We start from the raw sequence: 10,761 nt of genomic DNA on the forward strand, positions 1-10,761 counted from the left end.
ACAAATAAAAATTATGTACGATTTATTAATAAAGAATCACATTTTAAATGACTAAAAATCAATTATTAATGACTTAATGTAATTACATTAACTTTATAAAACTTTTCATGTTGTCTATATATATAAAAATTATAGGGTTTTTCTATACAGTGCCCCTGAGGTATTGACTTTTCCAAGCTGTGCCCACCCATTTTTAAAATTCCACGGTGTACCCCCAAGGTACTTTTAGTGTCTACGATATAACCTTACCCTAATCCCTCCGTTAACTTAAGTTAACTTTCCGTTAACTTCAAAATAAATAATTAAAAAAAAAACAAAAAATAAAAAAAAAACAACCACCTCTCTCCTCCCTCACAAGTCACAACTACCCACCAGCCACCACTACACCAGCCGCACCACCGCCGCACCACAGTGGATCGCCCCTCTCTCCTCGACCGCCCACTGCCTGCTGGAATATCAGTCACCCCAATCCCCTCCCGCACCGGAAAACCCACAACCCTACTCCCAACTGCTCCCTGCACGTACTCCACCGCACCAAAACAGCTAGACCAGCCGCACGAACCAACAAACACCACCGACCAGGTTCTCCTCTCACCTCAGCCCCTAAAATCACAAAAACACTAGCAACCCCTGCATTAGCGCAACCACAATCGCACCACCGCAGCAGTCCCGCACCACCGCAATCAAACGACACCAAACCCTAATTTTTCCCCAATTTGATTTTAATTGTTAAATCATCAATTTTAGTTCAATTAGATTGAGATTAAATACACAAAACTTGTTTTGATTGATTTTTCCAATGAAAATCTGCACGAATATGGTTTGATTGGTCGAGATTGTTCGAATTACGCCCAAAAATTTTCGAAAAATGGTCGAAATTAAAATCTGGCAGTAAAAAGAGAAGTGAGAGAGAAGGAGGGAGGAGGATGATACGGGGGTGGGTCGAGGAGAGAAGGGCGAGCCACTATGGTGCGGCGGTGCAGCTGGATCGAAAGTGCGGCGGTGCGGTGGTGCGGTGGTGGGTACTAGTGATGGAGGAGATAGAGGCGTTTGGGTGTTTTTGGGTATTTTTGTTTTTTTTTTTTTGATTTATTTATTTTAAAGTTAACGAAAAGTTAACTTTAGTTAACGGAAGGATTAGGGTAGGGTTATAGCGTAGACACTAAAGATACCTTAGGGGTACAGCGTAGAATTTTGAAAATGGGTGGGCACAGCTTGGAAAAGTCGATACCTCGGGGGCACTATATAGAAAAACCCAAAATTATATTATGTTTAAAGTTACCCAAAAAAAGACAAAAAGTTACCCTAAAATTTACCCTTATACTGCTCGATGTACACTAATATTAGTGTAAACCGGGTGTATACAAAAGTTTTCCGGTTTTGTTTTGATATTTTGTTTTCAAAATTAAAGAGAATAATATAAAATCTAACGTATCTTAAAAGTAAGGTAGTTCAAACTTAGGCCCGCTGTAAGAATAGGGAAGGGTTACTAGCTAGCTATGCATAAGGTGAAAAAGAAAACAAGGAAGAAAATTTTGAGTATATAAACATCTATTTTTAAGTTGTAATTATTTTTTCGATTTTTACACTTGTTGTTTGAATATGTATGAATATCTAAAATATTATCAGGAAAAATTAAAACTTTGTTGTACACCAATATTGCTTCTTTAGCTATAAAACTACATAGATACATAGATCAACAATAACACTTTCTACCGTGCCAAAGATTCATTTTGCAAGCTTGTATTGGTGCTAGATGAAGGGTAATCAGGCCATGAGAATAAAGGTGTACTAGGCTTAGAATTACTCGTACTAGGTGGATTTGAAAATCCTGACAATGAGAGATATACTCCCTTAGGACGAGTAGAAGGGAGTTTCATAAGAGGTTCATTTGAATTTAACAAAACCATTACCACTTCTCTCATTTTAGGTCTCAAGTTCGACTCCAATTGCAAACACGCAAGTGCCAAACATAAAATCCTTTCGGCTTTATCCTTGAAAAAATCTTCCCCAAGTTTAGGATCCACACACTCTACCAATGTACCCTTTGCATACATATCCCACGCATAGTCCACCAAGCAACTTTCCCCTAGGAAGTTACTAAACCTCTTTCCACACACCACCTCCAACACCACCACCCCAAAGCTATACACATCCGACTCAGTTGTTGCCTTCCCGGTGTAGCTCACCTCAGGAGCCATGTACCCTAGGGTGCCCGCCACCATTGTGGTGACCCCCGTTGTGTTCTTTAGCAATCTAGCAAGCCCAAAATCACCAAGACGCGGGTTGAACTCTGCATCTAGCATGATATTACTAGGCTTCACATCTCTATGCACCACTGGATCACCACATTCTTCATGTAGGTACAACAATGCTGATGCTAAGCCGGTTATTACCTTTTCCCTCGTCTTCCAATCTAAGAATTTTTGGCCTGAAAGGAATTCATTTAGGCTCTTATTAGCCATGAATTCATATACAAGAAGAAGACTGTCGTTTTCATGACTCCACCCCTGAAGCTGCAATATGTTCCTATGCCTTAACCGCCCAATTGTACATATTTCTGCTATATATTCGCGCTCACCTAGCAAAACAACCAAACAAAAAATATAAAGGTCTTAGTCTAAATGTATGATGTGCTATTAAAACATGATGAAATACAAGATAGTTTGACATAATTTACCTTGCTGAGAGGTAGATGATATCTTCTTGACAGCAATAGTCTGAACAGGATTCGCGATAACCCCTTTATAAACACTCCCAAAACCACCAGTCCCTAACAAATTATCCTTGTTAAAATTCTTAGTAGCCTTAGCAAGTTGCCTGTAAGTAAACATCCTAGGAGCCGCAGCAGCAGCAGCAGCATACTGCCTCTCAAGCTCTTCCATCCTCTTAATCCTCTGCATCTTCCTAACCATTCTACGTCGAATGACAGGTACTGCAATCACTGCTGAGAGGACTAAAATTGGTATAACAGTTGACAAAATAATGATGCATAATTTCTTGTTATCTTTCAAAGTGTTGTCTGATAATATTGTGGAAGTGAACACCCAATCATGAAGCTGGTGAGTCTCGGTGAGAAGTCCAGTTGATGCTGTAAAACCGATGTAAACATTTCTTGGGATTATTTCTGATACTTTTATTGGAAAGTTTAGGACACTTGTTAATGGTTTCCCTTGATAACCCATATATATTTGAAGCTGTTTTTTGTGTCCATTATACTCTATCTTGACTTTGATTTTGTTACCACTCTTTAGGTCAACGGGAGATGACTTTGCAATCAAAGAATGCACGCTTAACGTATCAATCGCTATGTGATTACCATCAGGATCCCACTCGTTCTTGAATGTGTCAAACTCGACAGCTAGTTGTTTGAAGTCCGAGTTTCCTAAAGCAATCGTTGAAAAATACACATTAATACGAGTCTGCTGACTATTACCAAGAAAACATAATGTACAAAAAAAAAAAAAAAAAAAAAAAACAGAGATGAAATAAATTGACAAGTTATTTTCAATCAAAGTAATTTGACTTATTTTAAAGGAAAAAACATTCATAGCCCGTATAACATGTTGTTTGCAACTTTTAGTTATTTTTTGTGAGATATAAAAAATTCAAAAGTTACACATAATATGTAACGGAGGTAATATTAAAACAGTTCAAATAAAACAAATTTATTGTACAAAAAAAGTATGTAGGAATTTAATTATAACCTTGTGATGAATCCTGAAGACCAAGATAAGAGCCAACGCTAATATTTGGGGGAGACTTATTATCTTGGGCCATAACAAATGTCATACCATCACCAGAATAATTCAATTGGTTAAGTTTAGAATAAATTCTAAAAGAGAAGCTTGTACAAAATGAAGCTGGCCATACTTGTACAGGCTTATGGTACAATACTCTAGCGACTCTCATATAATCCAAGGCCGACGAGGTATTCGACGCGGCCTTGGTTAAGTTCAAGAACCCCTCGCCGGGGTAGACGGCTCCCATGCACAAAAGGTCACCTCCTGCTTTACAACTTGATGCATTGAAGGTTGGAAAGGATAATATAACGTTGCCATCACAGTTTGAAGAAGGTGAAGATGTTGTGTATGCTTTTTGGAAGAGTATATTAGTAATAATAGAAAATACTATGATATTTAGTAGGTGTTTTTCTGGAAATGTTTGCATGATTGAAGAGGTAGAGAAGAGATGGAAAATAAGGAAATTAATTACATGGTTTTTCTTTATAATGAGGAAGAATGGAAGACTTGGAGTCTAATTTGAAAGTCGTTGATTTTTTTATATGATTGATTGAACTGTTTGTGGTCTATAATAGTTTATAGTTTATTTTATCTATCTCCTAGGAATTCAGATCATATGTAATTTTCATTTGCAATGTTTGTGCCTAGGGTCATATTACACAAGAGAATAATTTGTATTCCATGTGTACAACTATTATACTATGTATAAGATCACACCCACTAAATGCTTGAAATGTTTAAACTAAATGATCCTTAGTTAAACTCTAACTCGACTCATTCCCCACCACTTTATCTGATCCTCCAACCCTCTCACCACCACCAGTGATGACAACTCCGAAACCTCCAAAATTTATCAAAAAACATGGATATTAGTCTTTAATTTAGGAATTTTTTGACTTTTTTTAACCCGGAAAGAAAAATTGCCGAAATTTTTACTATGGTCCCTTATATTCTTCGGGAGTCCAACTAGCTGGGTGGAACCATCCAATTTGCCTTTAAACGACCAATTTACCGGTTTACAACTTGCACCGATTTCATTAACTCAAGCATACCACGAACATTAATGACAACATATAATGATCATAAATGCTTCCAAATGGCATTATATGACCCTGAAATGTATCCCCTAAAATCTCAATACTTTTTGACACCGGGCTCCGAAACATTCGAAATTTCTCAAAAGTGTGGATATTAGCCTTCAATTTTGGAATTTTTTGACTTTTTTTGGCCCCGATATAAAAATTGCCGAAATGTTTACCATGGTCCCTAATACCCTCCACGAGTCCAATTGGGTGGGTGGAATCAACCAATTTGCCTTTAAATGACCAATTTATCGGTTTACAACTTGCACCGATTTCATTAATTCAAGCCTACCACGAACATTTATGACAACAAATAACGATCATATGTGGTTCCAAACAACATTATATGACCCCGAGATGTATTCCCTAGAATTTCAAGACTTTTAGAAACCGGGCCCCGAAGACTCAAAAATTTCTCAAAAAGCGTGAATATTAGCCTTCAATTTTTGAATTTTTTGACTTTTTTCGTCCAGAAATAAAAATTGCCGAAATTTTTACCATGGTCCTTAATACCCTTTGGAAGTCCAATTGGGTAGGTGAAACCATCCAATTTGCCTTTAAACGGCCAATTTACCGATTTAAAACTTGCACCGATTTCATTAATTCAAGCCTACCGCGAATATTTATGACAACATATAATGATCATATATGGTTCCAAACGGCATTATATGACCCCGAGATGTATCCCCTAAAATCTCAAGGCTTTTCGACGACGGGCCCCGAAACCTCCAAAATTTCTCACAAAGTGTGGATATTAGCCTTCAATTTTGAAATATTTTTTACTTATTTTCACTCGGAAATAAAAATTGCTGAAATGTTTACCATAGTCCCTAATACCCTCCGGGAGTCTTATTAGGTGGGTGGAACAATCCAATTTGCCTTTAAACGGCAAATTTACCGATTTACAACTTGCACCGATTTCATTAACACAATCCTACCACGAACATTTATGACAATATATATATAATGATCATATATGGTTCCAAATGACATTATATGACCCCGAGATGTATTCCCTAGAATTTCAAAACTTTTCGACACCGAGCCCTGAAACCTTCAAAATTTCGCAAAATACGTGGATATTGTCTTTAATTTCGAAATTTTTTGACTTTTTTCGCTCGGATATAAAAATTACCAAAATATTTACCATGGTCCCTAATATCCTCCGGCAGTCCAATTGGGTGAATGAAACCATCCAATTTGCCTCGGCCAATTTACCGGTTTACAACTTCACCGATTTCATTAACTCATGCATACCATGAACATTTATGCAACATATAATGATCATATATGGTTCCAAACGACATTATATGACCCTGAGATGTATACCCTAAAATCCCAATGCATTTCAATACCTGTAACATTCGAAAATTCTCAAAAAGGGTGGATATTAGCCTTCAATTTTGGAATTTTTTGACAATTTTTCGCCCGGATATAAAAATTTTCGAAATATTTACCATGGTCCCTAATACCCTCCGGGAGTCCCATTGGGTGGGTGGAACCATCCAATTTGCCTTTAAACGGCATATTTACCGATTTAAAACTTGCTCCGATTTCATTAACTCAAGCCAACCACAAACATTTATGACAACATATAATGATCATGCATATATGGTTCCAAACGACATTATATGACCCCGAGATGTATTCCCTAGAATTTCAAGACTTTTGACAACGAGCTTCGAAAACTTCAAAATTTTGCAAAATGCGTGGATATTAGTCTTTAATTTTTGAATTTTTTGACTTAATTTTGCTCGGAAATAAAAATTACCAAAATATTTACCATGTTCCCTAATACCCTCCGGGAATCCGATTGGGTGGGTGGCCATCCAATTTGCCTTTAAACGGGTTTACCGGTTTACAACTTCATTGATTTAATTAACTTAAGCCTACCACGAACATTTATGACAACATATAATGATCATATATATGGTTCCAAACGGCATTATATGACCCCAAGATGTATCCCCTAAAATCTCAAGACTTTTCGTCACCGGGCCCTTAAACCTACAAATTAATTTTTTTTAAAAAAGCGTGGATATTAGCTTTCACTTTTGGAATTTACAGACATTTTTTTTCGTCCGGAAATAAAAATTGCCAAAATGTTTATCATGATCCCTAATACCCTCTGGGAGTCCAATTGGCTGGGTGAAGCCATCTAATTTGCCATGAAACGGCCAATTTACCAGTTTAATAATTTCATTAAGTCAAGCCTACCACGAATATTTATGACAATATATAATGATCATTTATGGTTCCAAACGGTATTATATGACCCCAAAATGTATCCCCTAAAATCTTTTTTTTTTTTCGACATCGGACCCTGAAATTTTCGAAATTTCTCAAAGGGCGTGGATATTAGCCTTCAATTTTGGAATTTTTTGACTTTTTTTCGCCCAGAAATTTCCAAAAAGTTTACCATAGTCTATAATACCCTCCGGGAGTCCAATTAGTTGGGTGGAACCATCCAATTTGCCTTTAAACGACCAATTTACCGGTTTACAACTTGCACCGATTTCATTAACTCAAGCCTACCACAAATATTTATGGCAATATATAATGATCATATATGGTTCTAAACGAATTATATGACCCCTAAATGTATCCCCAAAAATCTTAAGACTTTTCGACATCGGGCCCGAAAACCTCCAAAATTACTCAAAAAGCGTGGATATTAGCCTTTAATTTTGGAATTTTTTGATTTTTTTTTTCGCTTGGAAATAAAAATTTCCGAAATGTTTACCATGATCCTTAATACCATTCGGGAGTCCAATTGGGTGGGTGGAACCATCCAATTTGCCTTTAAACAACCTATTTACTGGTTTACAACTTGCACCGATTTCATCAACTCAAGCTTAGCACGAACATTTATGACAACATATAATGATCATATATGGTTCCAAACGGCATTATATGACCCCGAGATGTATCTCCTAGAATTTCAAGACTTTTCGACATCGGGTCCTGAAACTTTCGAAATTTCTCAAAAGGCATGGATATTAGCCTTCAATTTTGGAATTTTTTGACTTTTTTTCGCCCAAAAATAAAAATTTCCGAAACATTTTCCATAGTCCCTAATATCCTCCGGGAGTCCAATTAGGTGGGTGGAACCATCCAATTTGCCTTTAAACGACCAATTTACAGGTTTACAACTTTGCACCGATTTCATTAACTCAAGCCTATCACGAATAGTTTATGACAATAAATAATGATTGTATATTGTTCCAAACGACATTATATGATCTCGAGATGTATTTCCTAGAATATCAAGACTTTTAGACACCGGGGCCCTGAAGACTCCAAAATTTCTCAAAAAGTGTGGATATTAGCCTTCAATTTTTGAATTTTTTGACTTCTTTTTGTCCGAAAATAAAATTTGTCAAAATGTTTACTATGATCCCTTATACCCTCCGGAAGTCCAATTGGGTGGGTGGAACCATCCAATTTGCCTTTAAACGACCAATTTATCGGTTTACAACTTGCACCGATTTCATTAACTCAAGCCTATCACGAATATTTATGACAATAGATAATGATCATATATGCTTCCAAACGACCTTATATGACCCCAAGATGTATCTTCTAAAATATCAAACCTTTTCTACAACGGGCCCCGAAACCTCCAAAATTTCTCAAAAAACGTGGATATCCTTCAATTTTTGGAATTTTTTGAATTTTTTTTTGCCAAAAAATAAAAATTCCCGAAATTTTTACTATGGTCCCTAATACCTTCCGGGAGTCCAATTGGGTGGGTGGAACCATCCAATTTTCCTTTAAACGACCAATTTACCGGTTTACAACTTGCACTGATTTCATTAATTCAAGCCTACCACGAACTTTTATCACAACAAATAATGATCATATATGGTTCCAAATGGCATTATATGACCCCGAGATATATCCCATAGAATTACAAGACTTTTCGACACCGGGCCAAGTAACCTCCAAAATTTCTCAAAAAGCGTGGATATTAGCCTTCAATTTTGGAATTTTTTGACTTTTTTTCGTCCGAAAATAAAAATTGCCCAAATGTTTACCATTGTACCTTTTGACAAGACAATACTGCCACCATCATTAATCACTAAACATTACATTAAGTAACCCAATTTATATTTTAGGTCAATGATATAGACATTATAATTTAACATGATTCAAATTTCAAATAAATCCAACCCCATGTATCACAAAGTCAGTCAAAAAGTGAATCATAACCAATGTATCACAAAGTTGGTCAAAAAAGTGAATCATAGGCTCATCTCATACTATTTGGTGAAAATAATAGTGGAAAGTTGGAATAAAGACCCCTTTTTTTTTGGGGGGGGGGGGGGGTGGGTGGGGGGATATATCCATATTAGTCACTCATTCTATTCAATGATTTTTTTGGGCTTGGACCAGGGACCGGGCCCTAATGCCCACCGTCACCACACTATTAATGCACGACATATCATCTCTGCAATGTCAAAGTCAATCCAACATAGTTGTTGTAGCCCAAGTTTTGTAAAGGAAAAAAAAAAACCCATTGTCTACATATTGGTGTTCTTAGTTATGGTAAATTGGTAATTGTGGTGGCATTGGTAGTGTAAAAGGTAAAGGCATAGTGTAAAAGTAAAAGCGAAGGGTAAGGATAGTTCGGTCTTTTCATCATGAACGTTTGGGTAATTTTAAGTAAAATTCAATCTGAGATTAGCTAATATTGATGTCATTTTAATCCAAAGCCCTAAATTTAGTTAATATAAAATGTGTTTTTTGAATTTTAAACCTATTAGAAAACTTTTTTTTAGTGTGTCTAGATGAGATACTATAAGGCATTACAAATTACAAATAAAAAGAAATGGGGGATTCGAACTTGGGATTATAATACATCAAGACTAATGCTAAGAATGCCTTTAGTCTTCGTCACTACATCAAAACTATGGATCATGGGCTATTAAAAATATAATTAGGAAATAAAAATCGTATAGGTGATATGCATTAGGTCCATATCAACTTAATTAAGCGCATGGATTACAGTCTTGGTCTTACATTAATATTTGACTAATGCTAGGAGTCTAGGATCCATATTGACTCTAATCCCACTAATACAATTCCTTAGCTTGTTCCAATAAGGTGTACGTGGTCACGGGAAAAATAGACTTGTGAAAATTTAGTTCCATCGTGGTGTCGCACACTCATCATTATACTTTTTTGTGAATTGAATGAAGATGACATAGAATATATTGTGGGTTATGAACTTATGATCAATTAAGGATGACGTCTATTAAGTACATTATGCATTCGGATGTATTTATATACCATTTGATCATATGGTAAATTACACTTAAAAACGATTCCTTTAGCTTTACTATGCATCCATATGTTGTACAATGATCAAAATTCTATCGTTAACTCGTTTTTTTACTGTGTTATTTAGCACTAATAAAGAAACACTAACGACAACATACAAACTAGCTAAACAAAGAGAAAATACAAGTTAATCTGCCAGATAAACGAATTTTTGTTAATCTGATGGCATTTTTGTAAATATATTGAAAAAGCAGGGTCATTTATTCAGTACTTTTGGTGAGCTGTCTAATTACTGTTTGCTTTTTGCTTTTACTGTTTGGTAAGGAAATTACACATGTACCCCTCAACTAGTACATGAAAAGATGCATATACCCCTCCACTGATACTTGAAAAGACAATTATACCCCCAGATAAACAAAGGAATTGACTGGGTATTGCTCCTAAACAAAGGTCAATAAAAAGATCAATATCTCTTTTACGTACAAAGTTTTGTATGAATATAAATGTAGCAACCTAACACCTTTAAGTAAGGTGGAAGATCTTGGTAAATGGTAATGAGAGATCGAAAGGAAGCCAAGCCACTAGTGAAAAGTTTCATTGATGCATTGTTTTAGGATATCAACCTTGTGTACATATATGTGTAGTGATCGCAG

At 36.0% G+C, this 10,761-nt stretch overlaps 1 protein-coding gene across 1 annotated transcript; it reads right to left on the bottom strand.

The window, feature by feature from the left end:
• Positions 1 to 1,533: 1,533 nt before the first annotated feature.
• LOC145556780 (L-type lectin-domain containing receptor kinase IX.1-like) lies at positions 1,534 to 4,209 on the bottom strand. The gene is made up of 3 exons (XM_081618430.1): positions 3,708 to 4,209; positions 2,681 to 3,385; positions 1,534 to 2,581 (listed from the first exon to the last, which is right to left on the bottom strand). Exons 1-3 carry the CDS (start codon positions 4,168 to 4,170, stop codon positions 1,713 to 1,715), a joined length of 2,037 nt encoding a protein of 678 aa, XP_081474556.1. The 5' UTR covers positions 4,171 to 4,209; the 3' UTR covers positions 1,534 to 1,712.
• Positions 4,210 to 10,761: the final 6,552 nt, after the last annotated feature.

Source organism: Chenopodium album, chromosome 8, assembly GCF_948465745.1.
Source record: "Chenopodium album chromosome 8, dcCheAlbu1.1, whole genome shotgun sequence".
NCBI classification, from domain to species: domain Eukaryota; kingdom Viridiplantae; phylum Streptophyta; class Magnoliopsida; order Caryophyllales; family Amaranthaceae; genus Chenopodium; species Chenopodium album.

Coding starts and splice junctions, on each gene's coding strand:
- LOC145556780 (XM_081618430.1), bottom strand. CDS start 4,170: ATGCAAACATTTCCAGAAAAACACCTACTAAATATCATAGTATTTTCT. Junction 3,386..3,707: donor TCTTCAGGATTCATCACAAG/GTTATAATTAAA, acceptor CGATTGCTTTAG/GAAACTCGGACTTCAAACAA. Junction 2,582..2,680: donor ATCATCTACCTCTCAGCAAG/GTAAATTATGTC, acceptor TTGTTTTGCTAG/GTGAGCGCGAATATATAGCA.